The sequence below is a fragment of the Sus scrofa genome, chromosome 6 (assembly GCF_054392235.1).
Source record: "Sus scrofa isolate SSC_HxYL_T2T_F1_AM1 chromosome 6, Sscrofa_HxYL_maternal_Yorkshire_Landrace_v2.0, whole genome shotgun sequence".
Classification (NCBI taxonomy): Eukaryota; Metazoa; Chordata; class Mammalia; order Artiodactyla; family Suidae; genus Sus; species Sus scrofa.
In genome coordinates, this window is record NC_139388.1 from 18,041,789 (window position 1) to 18,064,135 (window position 22,347).

At 37.1% G+C, this 22,347-nt stretch overlaps 1 protein-coding gene across 28 annotated transcripts in view; it reads right to left on the bottom strand.

Annotated features, from left to right (window-relative positions):
- Positions 1-1,855: 1,855 nt before the first annotated feature.
- The window catches only part of NFAT5 (nuclear factor of activated T cells 5), a 126,704-nt gene continuing 106,212 nt past the window's right edge, over positions 1,856-22,347 (bottom strand). For 15 of the 28 annotated variants that reach the window (XM_084959732.1, XM_084959719.1, XM_005655769.4 and 12 more), the window contains 6 exons: positions 21,804-21,936; positions 19,543-19,626; positions 15,944-16,089; positions 12,489-14,988; positions 11,290-11,533; positions 1,856-10,574 (listed from right to left, as the gene is read on the bottom strand). In XM_084959732.1, coding sequence (XP_084815858.1) covers positions 11,298-11,533; positions 12,489-14,988; positions 15,944-16,089; positions 19,543-19,626; positions 21,804-21,936 — 3,099 coding nt within the window. In that variant the 3' untranslated portion in view covers positions 1,856-10,574; positions 11,290-11,297. The remainder of the gene's footprint in view (positions 10,575-11,289; positions 11,534-12,488; positions 14,989-15,943; positions 16,090-19,542; positions 19,627-21,803; positions 21,937-22,347) is intronic. The other 13 variants (XM_084959737.1, XM_084959720.1, XM_084959735.1 and 10 more) reach the window with 1 other exon arrangement.

Genomic DNA, 22,347 nt, shown 5'->3' on the forward strand with positions numbered 1-22,347 from the left:
GTACACTGTAAATTATGTAACCCAGGACTGCATCAGCTTTTCTAGCAGCCACTTGTCCCACCTCCAGATCAGTATTTTGCCCACATATGCTGTTTTTTGTTTTTTTGTCTTTTTGCCATTTCTTGGGCCACTCCTGTGGCATATGGAGGTTCCCAGGCTAGGGGTCGAATCGTAGCCGCCAGCCTACGCCAGAGCCACAGCAACGCAGGACCCAAGCCGAGTCTGCGACCTACACCACAGCTCACAGCAACGCCAGATCCTTAACCCACTGAGAAAGGCCAGGGGTCGAATCCGAAACCTCATGGTTCCGAGTCGGATTCATTAACCACTGCGCCACGATGGGAACTCCCCACATATGCTGTTTTTTTGAACCCAAGTTTTGTTTTTTTCCTTTTCTAGGGCTGCTTCTCACGGCATATGGAGGTTCCCAGGCTAGGGGTCCAATCAGAGCTGTAGCCGCCGGCCTATGCCAGAGCCACAGCCACAGCAACGCCAGATCCAAGACGAGTCTGAGACCTACACCACAGCTCACGGCAACACCAGATCCTTAACCCACTGAGCAAGGCCAGGGAGGAACCCGCAACCTCATGGTTCCTAGTCAGATTCATTAACCACTGCGCCAGGGCGGGAACTCCCGAACCCAAGTATTTTTTGATATTTATACCTACTAAATTTCATTTGGTTACTTCTTTCCAGTGCTGAAGTTAAAAAAAAAAAAAAGCCAAAAGATAACTTTTAAACATATTAAGAGCAAAGGCAGCATGGTTGTCCTAAAGTGACAACTCATTTAGATGTATACATTTGGACATGTTAAAAATTCAGTCACTTTCATAGGATCAACAGGCACTGCCTGTATTTAACAAGAAGATATAAGCATACTGTTTAAAGCAGCACTTTCAAGCTTCTTTAGTTATGTATCACGTACATAATACTCACATTATCACCTCGGTATTTATTTAGTATTCATATATATATATATATATATTTCTAGGGCCGCACCTACAGCATTTGGAGGTTCCCAGGCTAGGAGTCCAATCGGAGCTACAACTTTGACCCACTGAGCAGACTGAACCTGCATCATCATGGATACTAGTCGGGTTCATTTTTGCTGCACCACAATGGGAACTCCCTAGTATTTGTCTTTGACTCACATTTCCCCATAGTCTAGCAGGAGATGAATTATATTTTTTTCTAAAGTACATTCAAACACACACATATATATGTATGTATGTTTAAAAATAATGTTTATCCATATATCATCTGAGATCATTTTTAGTACAACTAGGGATATGCTATATATATGTACCACATTCTGATTCATAAATAATATATAAGGAAATAACTTACAGAAAAATAGAGATTGCCTCTGATGTGGGACTGAGAGCTTGGGGAGACTTTCATCAAAAGCACCTCCATGCCACATGATTTGTCACCACATATATGTATGATTTTACTAAAGAGGAGACACTTAAACTAAGGAAAACAAAACCAAAATTCTATCATACTAAGTCACTTGGTATACAGCCTGGCAAAACAGTAGGCACAATGTAAGTACTCAAAAATATTTTCTAAATTTCATACCTTTTCCTAATGATTTTATAAGTTCAGTCACATACTCAAGTTGGTCGAAACTGACATTCACAGGAGTTCCCTTGTGGCTTAGCAGGTTAAGAATCTGGCTTTGTCACTGCTGCAGCTTGGGCTGCTGCTGTGGCACAGGTTTGATCTCTGGCTGGGAACTTCCACAAGCTGCAGGCATGCCCCAAAAGAAAAAACAAAACAAAAAAACCCTGACATTCACGGATGTGGATTCATTCACAGTGTTTGAGAATAAAGACAGTGACCCACCACAAAATGAAAACTTTCAATGTTTTATTTTTGACTGCAGCTGTTTACAGAAATATAGTTGCGAGTATACAAATGTTCCAATAGAAGCAAAATATCTTTTTAATATTTAACAAGTTATCACAGATAGCTAAAAACATAGATGCAAATGAAATTCCCCCAGAGAACAAACTGAAAATATCTGGTGTCAGTGCTCTGAAATCCCAACTATGAAAGCCATATACACAAAAATGTAACCCTTATATCACTGCAGAACAATGGAAGAAGGCAGTTCAGTGGTTGATCAGTGTGCTCAAGCAAATAAAATTAAATTTAAAAAATGGCAGAATGGTAGATAAACCACTTGAGAACATGTTAATGAAATAACTGTGGTATATTCATTAAAAGACAAAGTAAAAGAAATGTATGAAACTCAGTAAAAAAATGTCCACAAAAAGTAACAAATACTTGGAGCTTATCAATTAGAAGTAAAAGAACAAGGTGAGCAGATACATTCATTAGATCAAAAGAAATTAGCTCAATGTCATTGGAATCAGTTTGTAGCTATGAAAGTCACTTCCATGTGGGACAGTTTTTTTTTTTTTTTTTTTTTTTTTTTTTTTTTTTTTTGCTTTTTAAGGCCGCACCTGCGGCATATGGAGGTTCCCAGGCTAGGGGTCCAATTGGAGCTACAGCTGCCAGCCATGGCCACAGCCATAGCAACGCAGGATCCGAGCCGCGTCTGCAACCTACACCACAGCTCACGGCAATGCTGGATCCTTAACCCACTGAGCGAGGCCAGGGATCGAACCCATAACCTCATGGTTCCTAGTCAGATTCGTTTCCGCTGCACCACAATGGGAACTCCAGGACAGTTCTTTATCGGGCACATTAGTCTGATTCCAAGGCCACTTGCAAACATTTGAGATGGGGTGTGTGTGTGTGTGTGTGTGTGTGTGTGTTGTCCTGAGGTTCATTAGCTATAATAATAATAATAAGCAACTTCTACAAAGTATTTCAAATTAGGCAAATTACTTCTGGAAAAAAGATATGGTTAAACATAGAGCTTTTAAAGGAAATATTATAAGTTGGAGTCGAATAGATTTGTGGCACAGTAGAATGCCATGGGTATGGGAATATATTATGCAGTAAAGTGAGGAAGAGGGAAAAGGGAATTGGAAAGGAGGAATGTAGCTAGAGCATCTCCCAACAGTTTTGCCTATGTATTTCCAGCACCAAAATTTGTAGAGTAAGTCACTTACATTTCCACTGCCAGTATTAGACAAAGACAGCAGTGGTAATTTTTCAACCGAGTATATGATCATTTTTATTTTGAAATGTGCATTTTTCTTTCATGAGTTTTATTAATTGGTGATTTGTAAACAGCGGAAAGAAGATTAGAACAATTATGGAGGTACTGAATTATACAGGGAGATTAAAATGAATGAATAAACTTACCTATTTTGTGGTTAGTTTATATTTACCATGATGCATACAACCAGGAAGGCAGAAATGCCTAAATTATATAATACAGTGTCTTGTTTAATATCCGGTCTGAATGAAGCATAAGTTCCAAGGATAGCTATACTTCTAGTGCACCAGTTCTCAAACAAAACAAGCTATTTTAAAAGATTTTCTATTTAAAAAAAAAAGAAATTAAATAAGGTGCTTTGTTGACCTGGCCAGTCATGTTGTTTAAAATCCCAGATACAAATGTAAATACAAGGAATGATAAATAATTTTGTTCTGAGAGTTAGTCTGGCCAGGCCAAAACTGTGGTCTGCTGGTAAGTAAGAGGCAATGAAAAGAAAGCTTGTATTATCACTGCCTACAATATACCCATTTTCTGGATAAACAGGAGACTTTAGCACCCGTCAATTATGTTAGCTACTTAAAGGTCATATTAATTAAAATAAACATAGAACACTGCACCTATATATTTAAATCAGTCGCTTAACATGAACTTTTTAGTAAGTGGTGGGAAAATGCCAAAGTTAACTGAATTATCAATAACTAGACTAACTGTATATGTACATAAAATATGCTATAGGCAATACTGAGAATAAATTATTGTTGCCAATAAATGATTACGGATAACCAGGTTAAATTGGATGTACATTAAAAACAATGTATCACTGTGTTTGAATAAAAAAAAAAAAAGCCCTTTCTAGATCTTACCACTGTAAGTGGTAAGTCCCACTCCAGAGTTTTCTGATTCACTATGTCTAGGATAGGGCTCAAGACTTTGCATTTTTAACTAGTTGTCAAGTGATACTGATGTTGGCTGGTGGGCTGAGGTCCCTATTTTGAGAACCTCTGGTTTACACATACTATGTATGTGGAAAACTATAACGTCATCAATATGAAACCAAATATACAGAAAGAAGGCTGGCTTTAATTAACTCTCAAACACAGATTAGCAAACTGAACATTTTAACATTTCTAAAATGACTTTCCAAAGTGTAATCATTTCCCCTTATAATCAGTTACATTTCAAAGTCTTAAGTCCTATTCTACAGTCATTTTAGAAAATATCTGCACAACACTTACACTGAATTGGCTATCCAAAATAAGAAGGGACGTAAATATTCTAAACAGCTAAGATGTATTCATCAAGAAGGAATCATCGCTATACAGCATTCTTGACTTCTTTGGAATGATTAAAGTGCGTAATATCCTTAGGGTATTAAGAATATTGCATAAAGGTTTGCAGTCATTAGTGCTACTAACAGTCAGAGAAATACACGGGGAAAGAAGCAGTTCTATCTCTAAACTACTACTACCCTGCCTGACCTGCTGCTGATGACCCTTTCTTCAGGCATCATCACTTTGGTAAGGAGCTGGAACATAGGCAAAATTAACCAAAAACAGAAGGATACTCAATCCAACTGTATCTAGTGCAAGAAATTATTTTAGTTCTGGAGGGACTCAGATAAAACTTCATTTCCTTTGACACTATTTTTCATAGGTAGATTACTAGGGTTCTGATGGACAAGTATACTATAATGAATTATTCGACTCTGTGTAGTTAGGAAAATTGACGTGACCAAGCTTTACTTAAACTACGTGTTAATGACTTTATTTTCATCCATCTTATAATTAACATCAGAGAAGGCACTTCAAACACTTCCTTTGTGAAATTTAACTATACACATTTGCGTACACAGAGTCTCACCTTAAGTAAAATTTTCATTAGCATTCATTGCCTATTATTACTTGGTCAAGATGAAGACAAATTTAACTAATTTATATAAAGCTTAAACAGTATAATTCTGTGATCTTTTACTTATCCTCCTTCAAAGAAACAATTCTTGGTTTTTTTTTTTTTTTTTTTTTTGGTCTTTTTACGGCTGCACCTGTGGCACATGGAGGTTCCCAGGCTAGGGGTTGAATCAGAGCTACAGCTACCGGCCTACACCACAGCTATAGCAACGCAGGATTCGAGCTACGTTTTTGACCTACACCCCAGCTCACGGATGGATCCTTAACCCACTGAGTGAGGCCAGGGATCGAACCTGCAACCTCATGGTTCCTAGTTGGATTCGCTTCTGCTTCGCCACAACGGGAACTCCCTAGTTATGTGTCTTTTCTGTTCCTCTTATGTCAAAGGGAGTTAGGAAGTTATGAAGTTGTTTTCTATGGTAATCATGAAATGGAGACAAGAATGACTAAATAGAAAAAATGAAAGTTGGGACGATTAAAGTCATTTGTCTCTGTGTTTTTGGCAACAGTGAAAAATAAAACTCTAAGAAAGGAACATAATCATGGTAAAAAGGCACTTTTCCATAAGCATTTAATCTAGACACAAAATGATTTTTTAAAATTTTCTGAAAGAGATAGTGGAGTAAAAATAGAATTTTATTAATGAGGCTAGAATGACATGAAAATAAACGGGGATTAAAAAATTAGAGTACTGAGACAATTCAGAAATGATATTCTAAGTATTATTCTGATATTCACTACATTATGAACATTATCCTCATGACTTGGTCTAGTGACCCAAATACAGAAAAAAACCCTTTTTTAATATGTTTTATGAGATTCTACTAACTCATTTGCTAGGCTGTATATTCTGAGTTATTTTTCTAACAAAGCTGGTGAACTACAGTTTCTCTTTCATTAAGTCCCTCCATATAACTAAAGGCTTGCAGATATAACGGGCTGTCTCGGTTAGAGATGAAGTCAGTGGTCATGAGGCAGAGTAAAGCTAATAGGTCTCATATAGTTTTCAATTAATTAGAAAAAAATCAACTAAAGATATTAGAAAAGAAATTCTCACCAGAAAGATAAATTCTCAAGTTACTTGGAGTGAATATTTATAAACCATGTTGAATATTTGAGACTTGGATTGTTAAAGTACTTAATTCTGGTCTATAGTTTTTTTTTGTTTTTTGTTTTTTGTCTTTTTTTGTCTTTTTAGGGCCTCACCTGAAGCATATGGAGGTTCTCAGGCTAGGGGTCTAATCGGAGCTGTAGCCACAGGCCTACACCATAGCCACAGCAATGCCAGATCCGAGCCTCGTCTGCAACCTACACCACAGCTCACGGCAACGCCAGATCCTTAACCCACTGAGTGAGGCCAGGGATCAAACTCACAACCTCATGTTTCCTAGTCAGATTCGTTTCCGCTGCACCACAACGGGAACTCCTGGTCTATAATTGTTGATGCTTCTAAACAGACTTCACTTTTCCAAGACAAGCATTTATAATGGCTTAAATGGTCAAAAGGAATTATCTTAGTTGTAGGGGGGACTCAGATAAAACTTCTTTCTTATTTCCTTTGACACAATTTTCCCTGGGCAGATTAACTGATGTTCTAATGGGCAAGAAAAGGACTATAATGAAATTCCCAACTATCGCATAAACAATATTACAAAAAAAGAAAGGAAGGTCCCTTATTAATACTGCTTCTATAATAAACAAAGCCCTTTAAAACCTTGTTCTAGAAAGACTGGCGAAAACAGACTTGCGTCAGTTAAGTAACAACATCATACTCTAATCACAAAGGTAACATGATAAAGCTCGGAAGCAGAATATTAATTCTAATTATCTTCTCCCTATTGGTACAGATATATAATGGAATGACAATAAGCAATAAACCACACGCATGTGTGTGCACACACACTTAAAAGAGACACACAGATAAGCTCCAAGCATGTGAGCTGCTAAAACCAAGAACAACTGAATGCAAAAACATAAAGGAATAAAATGTGGTTCATGGTTTATTTAGGTCCATCTGCCATAAGTAAATTTAATATGTTGTTTCCAAGGCCTTGGCCGGCTCATGGAGTCTTTCCTGTATATAGCTATAACTTGTTAACAGTAATGTGGAAACTGCATTAGCACAACTATCAACCACTGACTACTGAGCTAACTCACTCTTCAGTAAGAAGATGAATACTTTCTGTAACCAAATAGCATATTTTGAATGCTGTACTTAACATTGACCTTTTGGGGTAAGGAACATTTAACAATGATTAAAAAAAAAATCCATCAGTGTTGAATAAGAATACGGTATCTCAGCACAGCCCTTGTATAAATAACCACAAAATTTACGAAAATAAAAACTTGGTTTTTTTTGCCTCCATCCAATCAAACCACTACAGTTCAGGTTGCATGTTCTGTTCTAAACTTAGATATTATAAAACAGAAAATTGGTCCCTGGTGACTTGGCATTGGCAATCAGCATCTTACAGTGATAAACCTCTTGCTAAACAACAGAACAGAAGTCAGCACACAAGCCAGTCTTCTTGCCACCACTTCATCTGTAAAGCAGTGTTAACGTCTAGCTGGAACTTGATGAACAAACAGGCTTTCTGAGTCTCCTGCGAAATCTCTTGGGAAAAAATTCAGAAAACTCAGAAATAAACTTACAACATTTTATTTCTACTTCTTATTTTTATACCAGTGGATAAGCTTTCTGACCTTAGTCGACCCTCTGTAGTGAAAGTTTTAAATTTTAAAACTGAAGCACTGGATTGTGTGGCTGGTCCTTCTTATAACCTGAACTATATTGGGTAATTTTTCCTGATGGGGTGGGGAGGAAAATGCTTTTGGTTTAGAGAATTTATAAAGTAGCTCTGGATCTTACAAGATGGGGAAAATGTTATTAAAATTACAAACATGGTTTTTTTAGTGTCTTTATAAATAAAAGGCATAGAATACAGAAAGCCAATTAATAATAGCAATAACAATAATAAAATATTAAATATATAGTGAGCAAAGACTGAATGGCTCATTCTTGTGAAACACCATTTGACACAACTGCCTAAATGGGTTTCCTTACTCTAACATTTTGCTGAGTGAAAGATCCAGCGAACACAAAGTAAGCTGCCTTTAGCCCACTAATCACATCAAGGAACTGCCTGATGGAATGGCCACAGATGAACAGGTCATTTATTTCAAAAGATACTTAAATACTCAATAAAGACATAACAAACCCCCCCTCACTGATATCAGACGCCACGATGTGGTAGAACATCAGACAAACTCACAAATTTACCACAAAAATGTGTGGCAAAAAAAGAATAGTTTATATATATGTATATATATAAATTTCTATATTTATGCCAATGTACTCACTCAGTACAAATAGCAAAATAGTATACCATTTCCTAAATACAAAATATAGCTTTCCAAAAAAATGAAACACACATTAGATATAAACCATCCAAAACTTGAACGATTGAAAACTGTATTCAAAATTAAATGACCCAGAGTAGGTCTCTTTCTGAAAAGTTCCCTTCATATCGGCAAGAAGCCTGTACTACTGAAAACATAATTCAATGCCTCTCAATCAGAGAGAGAAAGAAAGAAAGGTTTGGAGGTGGAGGGAAGGATATATGAGAACAAAGAGAAAAAACAAATTAGAGTACATTCAAAGAAACAAGGAAGACCATCACAAAAAGGGGGAAAAAAATCTGACCATATAAACAAAACCAACACCACACTTCCACAAAATTCAACTAAATGTATAGGATAGAAAAAATAAAAATAAAAAACAGAAAAGTAGCCTTCAACAAACAATTAACAGGCTATTTTTTATACACTTAAAAATAAATGAAATGGACAAGAATGCCAAAACACCTTATCTACATATAGAAGCCACACACAATTTGGCCTTAAACTGTATTAACAGCTTTCTACATGCCAAAAGGAGAACAAGACATAAGCATGTGTCCAGACAACAGGTTGTAGTGAGAAGCAGGCATCCCATGGGTGGTGAGAACACCCAAAACTGTATAACTAATGCTACAACGGCAAATTCTGGAGTGTGTTATTTTGCTTTCTATAGATGTAACACAATTTAATTCTTCATTTTAAGTCAATGATATGACCCTGTAAAGCCTAAGGCTTGTGGGAACCATCAGGTAAGTGACCACTTCAAACTGTAAAGCACTGAGGTGACATGTGAATTACAGTCACTGCAGCTTAGGGAGAAGTGATATTTCAAAACATTTTAGTTTGTCTTTTTTTTTTTTTTTTTTTTTTTTTGGATAGGCAAGAAATAGATTTATTAGGATAGGATGCTTGTGAGAGATGCAAGCGGGCAGGCAAGGAGACTCTGCCCCAAGGATCCAGTGGGCTAGTTTTCCTTTTTTTTTTTTTTTTTTTTTTTTTAAATTAAAATTTACACTGCTTCCTAACAGAGGGAAAAATTTGAAGACTTCAGAACAGCACCGTTCATGGGAAAAAAAATGCATTGTTTCTTGTTTCTCAGCAGTCAGCTCTCCTCATTCCTGAAAGGGTACCTCCTCCTCCCCCGCCCGCTTGTGCTGCAGGAGTTGCTGGGTTACCCCAGATCAAAGTGGCCTTTTCAATTAGTTACTATAGGGTCACAAAGCTATTAATATATTAATTGTTTAAAGTAAAGAAGAAGAGGGAGAGAATAACAGATGACTATAAAAAGGGAATACCAGTCCAAGACTGGGATAACAAAGCAAATTACTCTGTCAGTTTTAATGACTGTAGGAGGATATCAGAACATAATTTACCATACATTACCCCCTTCATTTTTATAGAGCAAGATAATTATTTTTCTATGCACAGTTATGGCTAAAACCCTTACCAGAAATACAGAGAAGTAATAACTCTCTGAAAAATAACATCAATAGCATTCCAGCTGTTCCCAGTTTGTAAGTGTGGTGTCTGTGATAAAGAGGCCTCTTCTCTGTGTAGAGCTCTTAATACAGCTTACTTGTCAGAATGTTACTCCTTCAGTTTTTCCATAAAAACTGAAAAAAGATTCCTTCATCACTTTGGCCAATGGCTGTGCTTTTTATACTAAAAAGTCACAGCCTTAGTTATTACTTGAATTTTCCTTTTTCAAAAACCACTACTTGACTAAAACAAGGCAGGAAAGAAAATATGAATGAAGAACAAAAGTAAACATGACAACATGAATTCTTTTCTAATAGCAATAATAACTGAGTGGTCCAGCTTATCAATTTAAACTGTTCTTTTAAAGAAATAGTGCCTAGGAAAATAGTAACAATTAATTCTTTCAGCTGGAAACTCAAATAGTTTCTCAGTCATCACTGTTATTAGGAATATAAAATAAAAAGATGTTAACAATGGTAGACTGCAATAGGCAGCACAGGTGTGCTCTTTTGCAGTCAGAGTAAAATCTATCCATTTACTCAGTCACAGTTTTTCATATTTTGTTTTGTTTTTAAAGTAACAGTTCGATAATCCTCATGGAATCACAAGATCTCAGGATATCTTGAAATCAGGATTTCTTCATGGAATTTCTAAAAAAAGAAGAAGTTTAATTTAACTCACCAGGGAGGGAAAGCATTTATAAACTTCCTGTCACCCTGAATGATACCAAAGTATATTACAGTGCTATACATGATACTTTATCATATTTATACTGTCAGGCCTTTTAGATTATTTCTTGAGAAAGGGAAAAATAAAAGACATAATTATCTCTAATATATAGTACATTCATCAGATGTTCTATCATTCCAAGGCAAAGAAGCTTAGATCTAGAAGGAATGCCCTGTATTACTAACAATGCAACCTTAAGCTATTTTTCAGAGTAACTGATTTGGGGTTAAAAAAAATAAAGTTACCGTCTTGTAAGAAAGCCACATTTTAAAAGATCAGAGTCTAAACGGTGTCATTACTTGAATCTGCTAAGAATAATACAATTTATTGATGCTTTTCAGCAAGAAAGAAGCTAAAATGGAGCTCCCGTCGTAGCTCAGTGGTTAACAACTAGTATCCATGAGGACATGGGTTTGAACGCTGGCTTCACTCAGTGGGTTAAGGATCCAGCACTGCTGTGAGCTATGGTGTAGGTGGCAGACGCAGCTTGGATCCCAAGTTGCTGTGGCTGTGGCTGTGGCTGGCAGCTTTAGCGCCAATTGGACCCCTAGCCTCCATATGCCTAGGGTGGAGCCCTAAAAAGACAAAAGAAAAAAAAAAAAAAACAACAAAAAAAACCTAAAATGCAATACTTACATATCCAGTTAAAAGGAGCCAGTCAGGTTGTTCCCTTGGTTTTGCAATGAAACAAGCAAATCAATCTTTTCAATGTTCTGGTTGGTGTTCAGAGAGGATGTCAGCGGAGAATTCTCTGGCATTTGCTGAGAAAGAAGTGTTGTGACAGGTGGCTGGTTCTCATTTTGTGGTTGGCCTGGCTGACTTATGGCCATTAACTGATCTGGTAATGTAGCTGGTCCAGAAGTTAAAAGTGGATTGCAATCTGCAGAGACATTTCAAATAGAGAAACTGCCTGATTAGTTACTTTCTGTTAAGATTCATAAGATATTTATTAGTTGCTGGGAGAAATAATTAGTGTATTCATTCAGTACAGAGCTAAAAGCAGTAAGGGACCTGAAGCCTCCAAAAAGGTTTTCATTGACTAGTACTGGAATTAATCCTAAGATTTCTCTCAGCAGTATACAAATACAATATTGTTTAGTTATCAGAGTTCTCATCGTGGCTCAGTGGAAACAAATCTGACTAGTATCCATGAAGAAGCAGGTTCGATCCCTGGCCCTTGCTCAGTGGGTTAAGGATCCAGCATTGAGGTGAGCTGTGATATAGGTCACAGATGTGGCTCAGATGTGGCACTGTTGTGGCTGTGGTGTAAGCCAGTGGCTACGCCTCCAATTTGACCCCTAGCCTGGGAACCTCCATATGTAGCAGGTATGGCCTTTACAAAAACAAAAACAAAAATGCTTAGGTATCATAAGTTCTATATAATTTTCTAGGTATATAAACATTGAAGATGGGTTTCTATCTCCTTGGAAACCATCTACTTCAATTGGCTGAGATATTTTCTGTCATTCTTACTTCATTTTCAAGTTTATAGCTTAAAATGGCAAACACATACATTTATATACATACATATATACATACACACATATTTATATACATACATGTATATATATAAACACACACATATAGACATTACATTAACCCTCCTAATATCTTTATCAAGTGTATAGTATAACCACCACTCTAGATGTGGAAAGTGAGGCTCATTTAAGTCAAATAACCTGTCTAAGGTCTTAGTCCATAAGTGGTATAGCTGGGACTTGAACTTAATTTGGTGTAAGTATAATCTATGTTTTGCTTCCTTCTAGTAGTAATAATAATGTGACCATTTCAACCAAAGACATTTAGGAAATAAGAAATTAGAAAGTGTTTCTTACTATTTTGAATGCCAAATAAGAACATTCCTGAAGTCTGCTGAGAAGAGCCAGGAGAATTCTGTAGCTGGTTCATTGTACCTCCTGTAGTGTTGTGAAATAAAGTAGCCTGTGGCTGAGGTGAAGATGTGGCTCCTTGGATTCCAGGTATGTTGTTCTGAGAGGAATAAAGAGGAGACTGTTGCATGTCTTGTTGGTTTATACTGTTCTGCAATGCAGACATGGATGCTGGAGAAAGGAAGAGAGTTACTTGCTGCTCTTGAGAACTGGGTGACCCTTGGACCAATTGAATCTGAGGAGAGCTATGGAACAAGGATGTCTGTGATGATTCGGACTGGGCAGGACCTGGGTTCTGAAGTGAGGAAACTGTGGGCTGATTCTGAAATTGCATGGGCTGTTGTTCTTGATTCATTTGGGCTATATTATTTTGTTGATGAAAAATTGACTGGTTCTGCTGCTCCTGATTAGCCATTGGATTTTGACTTGGGTTGAATATCATGTTTGGTGGTGGTTGCTTTTGAGATGCCATTGTAGCCATGGTATTCTGGTTGCTGAATAAAATGCTCTGCTGTTGCTGTTGCTGTTGCTGCTGTTGCTGCTGTTGTTGCTGCTGCTGCTGCTCCTGGGATGGAGAGTTACTCTGGATGGCAACCATTGAGTGCTGTGACTGGAAGATTGTTCCTTGTTGATTTTGAGGTATTGGGTTAGGAGGAAGGGAGCCCAGGGAAACCTGAGGCTGAAACAGACCTTGCTGGGAGGGTTGTGCCTGTTCTTGGGAAAGCATAGGGGTCTGGATGTGTGATATTGGAGCCTGCTGTTGGAAGGCAGCCTGTTGCTCAGTGTTTGATGTTGACTGAAGTGGAGAAATTGAATTCTGAGCTGCAAAAAATGAAATCTGTTCCTCTTGGGCAACTGTGTTAGTTTGAAGATTATTCATTGGACTCTGGGAAAGAAATATGTTTGCTGACTGCTGGTCTTGAGGAACAGAAGAGCCCTGTAGCACAGCCATGGTACTTTGAGAGTGAAACATTGGAGGCTGCATTTGTTCAGAGGAGGTTGTAGAAGTCTGACTGCGGACAATAGGATTTGGATTATGGAAAATAGAACCTTGAGTTTCCTGGGAAAGGTTCTGAGCATCAGCAATAGGATTCTGAGGATGAAAAAGTTGAGCCTGTGAATGAGAAGACTGCTGCAAAAAATTCCCTGATTGGAGTGACATCATCTCATTGCCTTGCTGGAATAAACCATTACCTTGCTGCTGAGTACCACTGTTCTGAACATTCATTATACTTTTGGTAGATGAAAAAAGGTTAACTTGAGGTTGACTGTCGCCACTATGTTGCATCTGGACCATAGTCTGAAAGACACTGTTCTGAATCTGTTTTGCTTGTGCTCCAGTTTCTTCTCCATCTCCTGAACTTGATGTCTGAAACATGGTAGTGCCAGGGGTTGCAACCTGCTGTGTGGTAGTTGTAGCAGTTTCATTTCCAGAAACTGCAGGAGGAGAAGAAAACAATTCACATTGCATTTGCATGTCCTCATTGGTAGATAATGCACTCATCATGTGGGAAGTCTGCTGGTAAACTGGGGACTGCTGAAGGTTTCCATTTGCTGAGCCAGTTGAAGGAAATAGCTCTGACTGAATCTGGGCAGCTGCCTGGCAGATACTCTGTTGCATCTCCATCACCATTGCAGCTGATGATTCCATCACTTGCTGTTGCTGTTGTTGCTGCTGTTGATTAGATAACGCATTTTCAGTCTGTGGGTGAACACTTTCAGCTCTTCCAGCTATTAAATTATCTGGTCTGGTATGGACTGCTGGCTCTGTTGAGGAAAACATTCCAGGGCTTACGCTATTTTGAATTTGACTGACTTGTTGAAAAATGTCTGCACTAAGCTGTTCTTGAACATTCTCATTACTATCTGGAGCAGAAAATAAAACTGAAGATAACTGTTGTTGTGCCTCTAAAACCTGTTGGACCAAGTCAACATTTCCATTGCTGCCACTGGCAGTACTGCCTGTAAAACTTCCTGCCTGCAACTGTTGAATCGTATTCTGTAGCTGACTCACACTATTTGGTGACGGGAAAATATTTGATGAAATTTGCTGCTGTAAAGTCTGTGCTTGTTCTTGTAGTGGTGACTGCTGCTGTTGCTGTGATGCCTCAGCCAGGTGTGTCAAATTAACCACTGAACCATCTGACTGCAATACCTCTCTAGACGGAGTTTCTCTTGTCTGAAACTGTGTAGCCTGCTGCAGTAGTGCATCACCAGTGGGCAGCTGACTAGAAGCAGAAACTGCTGGAAAGGTACCGGGCTGTGAAATATCCTGTGTTTGGATAGTCGTCAGGGTCTCTGGGTTGTATGTCTTGGGCTGAATCTGTTGCTGCTTTTCATTTTCAGAAGGCAAGTGAGAAGATGATGATGATGAAAAAGATCCATTTCCTGCTATGTTAGAGATATTGTCTAATGTTTGTTGAGTTGATCCAACTGTTTTTGCAGCCTAAAAAATAAAAATGACCAAATAACATGTATATATAAATATTAAATGAGCTCACCTGATACTTGAAAAATTATTATTACTATTAAAACATAATACAGGACCAATTTTGCACTCTGTATTATTATTTGGAAAATTGGTATAAGACTATGATTCACAGTGATAACATGATGTTTTACTACAATCCTGATTTTAAAGTATTAGAAGCAGAGATAGTCAAACAAGGAAGGGAAAATAAATACATAAATAAATAGGAAGGGAAGAATAATTAGCTACTGATATGCTCAGGACAGTAAAACTATTAATTCTATGGTTTATGAATAATAGCAAATTTTAAAATATCTCCATTTATAGATCACTGGTAACATTATGGGGGTGGGTGGCAAGGGAAAAAGGGGAAAGGAGTTACAGGAAAGGTCTGGAGGAGAAAAGGAAATTAAATGTTTCTAATTCTGAAAATGCTAAACTAGTACTTTCATTAATATCGCACATCGCAAAGGTCTAGCTAACATATTAATTCCTCCCTTGGCAAAAATGTATATTGGAAGTTGCTTTGCTGGCTATTTTATTTGAGTATAAAATCATTCACTCTGCAGACGCAGGTTCAGTCCCTGGCCTCGTTCAGTGGGATAAGGATCCGGTGTTGCCATGAGCTATGGTGTAGATCGCAGATGTGGCCCAGAACCTGTAGTGCTGTGGCTATGGCATAGGCCAGCAGCTCCAGCTCCAATTCGACACCTCAGCCTGGGAACTTCCATATGCTGCAGATGTGGCACTAAAAAGAAAAAAGAAATGAAAAAGAAATCAATCATTCTGCAAAGCAAACGTCATCATCAAGTGCATCTGAAGAAACAAATAGGAAAAGTAAAAAGTATAAAGATGGAGAAAGAAATCAAACTACTCAAAATACAGCACTTTTTATATTTGAGGTTGTGAAGCACTAATCAATATAGCTCACCTTAAAAATAGGGGAAGATCTTTTCTCTGCTGTTACTTCCATTGGAGTAACATCTTCACTCTTAATCATACTGCTTGATATGAGTGGAGTGATCAGAGCATTAGGAAGCATCACCTTATCTAAGTTACATCCAGTAGTTTTCATTGCTGCACACACACACACACACAAAAAAAAAAAAAAAAAAAAAGAAAGAAAAGTTTAAAACCACTGAAATTAACTCCTTCATGCTAATATGTGCTGTCACATTATTCATGGATTTAAATCTTTTTTGATGCTATGATGGCAGCATGAGATAAAAACTGGTGAATCAAAATGTGCTCTCCCTCTTTATATTTTCTACTTTTTCTTTGTACAGCCACATCTGTGGCAATTGGAAGTTCCCAGGCTAGGGGTGGAATGAGAGCTACAGCTGCAGCTACAGGCCTACACCACAGCCATGGCAACACTGGATCCAAGCCACATCCGCAATCTATGCCAGATCCTTAGCCCACTGAGCAGGGCCAGAGATTGCAGCTGCATCCTCACAGACACTATGCTGGGTTCTTAACCTGCTGACCCACAATGGGAACGCCCCTCCCTCTTTTTTTAAGTAGCAGTGGCTTGAGGACTCCTGGTGAGAGCCTGCGACTATGAGTCAAAAATCAAGACGTTTGAGCATTTTAATTATCAAGTGATATGCATCAGGACCCTTTCAAGGTGCCCTGAATTACAGTGCTTAACATGGCCATGATGTACTATAGAATACAGCTTAGAAATCTTTTAACTACTCTGAACTTTGGTTTATTAATCTGTAAAATGAGACTGAACTATATTATCTCTGACTCCTTCAAGCTCCTAAACCCTTTCACATGGCTGCAAAGAAAAATATATGCTTGCAACTACTTTTTTTTTACAATTATCCAATTAACCACTCCTTACAAAGTCTCCTGAGAGACTGTACATCGATACTTTATCCCTGGGTTCTAAATCTTCATCACATAGTCTTTGACTGATTTATGTAAAATTTTCACTCGTATTTTCCTGTGTGTATATATGTACATATATATGTGTGTGTGTGTGTATATATATATATATAGAGAGAGAGAGAGAGAGAGAGAGAGCGCTTTCTATAAATATTCCCAAGAAGCTGTTTACACTATACACTTAATCTTTTCATTTAATTTCTCTTACTTTTATGTTAAGGATATACACACAGCTGGGTAAAACTGAACATGAATCCACACTTTAGCAGTAGCCTTAATATCTAAAGTAACTATGCAGTTATCCTCCTTACTCTCTACCTGCCCTTGCAAACCCTCTCCAGGGAATGAGAGAGTCATTTATGTTGCTCAGTCCTCATCATTAAAGTATACCTAATTAAATCTCTCAGATGGCACCTGAGTGTTATACTAAAACTTCGATTTCAAAGAATCACAAAAATACGTCATTTGTCAAGGGAAATTTCTAGTTGAAAGCTATTGTTTTTTAAAATTGATTGGTAATCTCCAATTAAATGATACTGTATTTAAAAATGACAAATGAAAAATCTGAACTGATAAGGTAGTTTAACATTCAACTTAATTTTATATCTTCATAAAATTATATGATTTTAGTTCATAAAATTGTCAAAATAAGAAGGTATGAATTGAGGAAAAGAATAATATGTATATGTGTGTTTCTTACCCAGTTCTTAGGCTTATAAGATTTTGATCAAATGAGTAAATCATTTTATTACCAAAATTAAACACAGCGCTAAAAACCTTTTAACCTTCAGTTTGTCATCTTGTATGAGAAATTTCACACTGGATCAGATTAGTGTCCTTCCAGCCTGATAATCTATGAAAGGAGCATCAAAGAATTTTTGGAGAAAGAGCATGAATGCATCAAAGTTGGTAAAGGATAAACCACAAATGTCCTTTACTTTCTTTAATAAATGATTAACTATGGTTCACCTAATAAATATTATTATTGCTTAGATGTTACCTTACGCACTAAAGCTTGGTCTATTCTTTTAAAATCCTAGCTAAGTTGACTTCTGGGGTATTATTTAACCTCTCTGGAACTTTGATGTCCTGATCTGTGAAATGAGAATCACAAATTACCTACCAGTTTGGCAGAGTAAATGAGATAATGCTGGTAAAGAGTATGGTATGCTGCCTCATATTTAATATATGTTCAATAAACATTAGCTACAGTTATCCACAGCACAGATTTGTAAACTGTCCTGTAGCTATTAAATCAGATGATCTTGGCAGTTTACTTACTAGTGCATAATTCCTCATTAATCTATTATGGAAGTATTCATGGTCAGAAATTATAATGGCAAGCTATACTGAACGTGTTATATATATGAATGCTGAATTTTACTACTGACAATTGGGAAAAAACCTACTGCATCTGATAAAATGTATTAAGTATTTTATGCCCCTTAAAAATGTAAATATTTAAAAATTTAAAATTTAATTCATTAATTTCATGGCAGAAAAAATAAAAGTAAAAGCTAGAATTACAGGAATAAATCAATGGCCATACATAATGGCAAAAAGGATCCTAATGGAGTATTACAGTTGTACTATAAATCTACTAAGAAAAGAATACTCTACCTATGATGAGACCCTGAGGATACCTTTACTATTTAGAAATAATGATGTCAGAAAAATGAATGATAATGAAAAAACCTAAAACAATTTTTTTTTTTTTTTTTTTTTTTTTTTTGCTTTTTAGGGCCGCAACCACAGCATATGGATGGTTCCTACGCTAGGAGAGTCAAATTGGAGCTGCAGCTGCCGGCCTACACCACAGGCATAGGATTCGAGCCGCACTGCAACTTTGACACCACGGCTCACAGCAATGCTGGATCCTTAACCCACTGAGCAAGACCAGGGATGGAACCTGCATCCTCATGGATACTAGTCAGATTCCTTAACCACTGAGCCACGACAGGAACTCCTAAAACAACTTTTTTCAATGCCAGTCATTCCTATTTTGGTCTCTTTAGCCTCAATGTCAACTACTACTCTTATTGGCAGCAAGAAGTTTTATAGACTATTTTACATACATTATTGTACTTTATAAATTTTTAAAAGATTTTTAATATTAAGGAATGAAAAACAAAATTAAAAAACTCTTCCTCTCCAACATATGTTAAAAAGAAAGTTAGGGAGTTCCCATCGTGGCTCAGTGGTTAAAAATCCAACTAGGAACCATAAGGTTATAGATTTGATCCCTGGCCTCACTCAGTGAGTTAAGGATGTAGCGTTGCCATGAGCTGTGGTGTAGGTCATAGACGTGGCTTGCATCCCACGTTGCTGTGGCTGTGGTGTTGGCAGGCGGCTACAGATCCGATTAGACCCCTAGCCTGGGAACCTCCATATGCCTCAGGCGTGGCCCTAGAAAAGACGGGGAAAAAAAAAAAGTTATTTATGTGGTGAATGAAGGGAAATATCAAGTTGGGAAGCAAGTCTCTGCATTCAGTAAAGTTGAATAAGTATTTATTTTATAATATGAAAGATATTCTGCTCATGTTTCAAGTACACAAGAGAAAATAAAATAGCAAGGTTTGCTAGAGAAAGTACATAGCATCACTAATTTACAGTTGTTGAGAAGAATCAACTTGGTACCTTTCATGGCCTCTTCAAAAGAGCAAGGTCTTGCCGGACTAGATATTTCCTTCTTCACATTTATATTCAAAGCAGCAGCTGCTGCTATTAAAACAAACACAAAATTAATGTATTTATTTAAACTTATCCTAACAAAATGTGTATCTTAATTATTTAATTAGACTATTTTCCCACAAAGCATTATTAAATTATTTGTTTAGCAGAAATTCTAGGTTAAGATGAGTTTTTATAAATACCAGTCTACACTGTAAAATACACCAATCTCTGGGTAGGGAGAAGCATAATGCTCCTTTAAAAAAAAAAACAAAAAAAAAACAAAAACAAAATAAAAGCAACTGCAACTTTAAAACATTTTTTCTTCTAACATTAAAAAATTTTTCTTCTGACAGTACACACAATGATGATATTAGATGAGTAGAAGATTGATATGAGATTTTTTTCAATTTACCAAATAACTGTAGCTCACTAGCATGAAAAAAATTTAACTATTCACCTACAAAAATGATTCAGAAATAGTCAAAGAGCTAAATTTTAAAAATGTGATAAAAATACAAAATCTTGGAATTCCTGTGGTGGCGCAGTGGTTAACGAATCTGACTAGGAACCACGAAGTTGCCGGTTCAATCCCTGGCCTTGCTCCGTGGGTTAAGGATCCGGCGTTGCCATGAGCTGTGATGTAGGTCACAGATGCGGCTCGGATCCCTAGTTGCTGTGGCTGTGGTAAAGGCCAGCGACTATAGCTCCGATTAGACCCCTAGCCTGGTAACCTCCATATGCCGCAGGAGTGGCTCTAGAAAAGGCAAAAAGACCAAAACAAACAAACAAAAAAACCCAAAAAACCCCCCAAATCTATAACATTATGATTACTCTTTTTTTCCCTTTTTCTTTTTGGCCACACTGGTGGCATGTGGAAATTCCCAGGCCAGTGACTGAACCCTTGCCACAGTAGTGAGTAGTGATAACACTGGATCCTTAACCTGCTGAGCCACATGGGAACCCCAGTCATGATTTAAAAAAAGAAAAAGGGAGTAAATAACATTAAGTGATAGAAAGAATCATCAAGATTAATCATAACTCTCTCTTAGTTACTATTTCCATCTTTTGTTGCCAGGGCTTTCTTTCCTTGCCACCATTTTCACTCTGTACCTCAATGAAGCCTGAATTATTTGGCAATAATATACCAATAAACTTAGGATATATGGAAGAACTGCTAATTCTAAAGCATGCCTGAAATAGGAATGGAGTAAACCAATGGTAAGCATGGCTGAAACCAAGCCTGGGGTCAATAAAACATCTGAAGAATTTCCACATCCAAAATGTTCTCCCTACTTCTGCCAGGAGAAGGCTTCTCTTCTTTAGGTAACTATATGAATGTAGGCAAAACATTTACTAGATACTTCTTACTCAGAGATCTTTTTAATTTTTTAAGCAATTTCTCTGGTTTCTAAAGCACATGTTTTACCTAAATGCTTAAAATTACATTTAAAATATTTATTTACCAGAAGTCTTTGATATTTTTGATTACACAAATTAGAAAATGTTACTGGCACATAAACTCTATTTATAATATTATCACCTATCACTCCAAGTTCATCCCTCATTTCTCCCAAAATGCATCCTATAAACTAGCCAGACTAAAAACTATTAGCAGTTTCCCAAAGTTGTTACTTTCATCTTTCAGCACATAAGAGGTACTCAATGAATGATAATTCTCACTAAGGAAAAACCTACATATTAACTCTGGAGAGCCTAACTTCAAAGCATTTCTTTCATTATCAGAGCATAAGGCAGAAATTACTTTCTCTCTCTCTCTCTCTTTTTTGCTTTTTAGGGCCACACCCAAGGCATATGGAAGTTCTCAGGCTAGGGGTCTAATTGGACCTATAGCTGCCGGCCTACACCACAGCCATGGCAACATCAGATCTGAGCTGTGTCTGCAACCTACACCACAGCTCATGGCAACGCCGAATCCTTAACCCTGAGTGAGGCCAGGGATTGAACCCGCAACCTCATGGTTCCTAGTTGGATTCATTTCTGCTGCACCATGACGGGAACTACCAGAAATTATTCTCTTAACATAATAGTACAAGCAGTGTTTGGTGACTATCTTCATAGGAAATAATGCCATCTCCAAAAAATATTAGTATCAATTCACCTTAGCACACAACTTTTCTTTTAAGTTGGCTGGTCTTCTTCATATTCATCCAAAGAACTAGAAGTTAATATTTTTTTTCGGTTCAGAACTTTTTATTTTGACATACCTGGGTCTGGAGTGTAAGTGAATGGCTGAACATCATGAGATCTTCCAGCATTGGTCACTACATATATTCCCACTGATACTGGCAAAGTTATATGTTGGTCATGATATGGGGGAACCTTCACAATAAGATGATTCTAAGTGAAAGAAAATTATGAGTTAGAAAAAAAGCAACATTTAAAAATTTGAAATACTAAAATTTAGTACATTTCTTGTTAGCTGTAAAGTTTAAAAAGTCTGACCGGGGGAATATGCGTTATTTAAAAGCTCAAATTCATGTACATTAATACACTAATCTTAAAACTGCTTTTAAGTCAAAATACCAATGTTTTACAATGGCTTACAAGGTTGGTGTTCTGTCAACTTTAACTCATTTCCATTCTCCCGAAGCTTGTTACTGACCTTCCAGACATACTAGAAGGTCAGTAAGACTTTTACAGTAATGTTTCACACTGATACATTAAATTCACTTTTTTGGGGTTTTTTATTTGTTTTGTTTTTTGCTTTTTAGGGCCACACCCGTGGCATATGGAAGTTCCCAGGCTAGT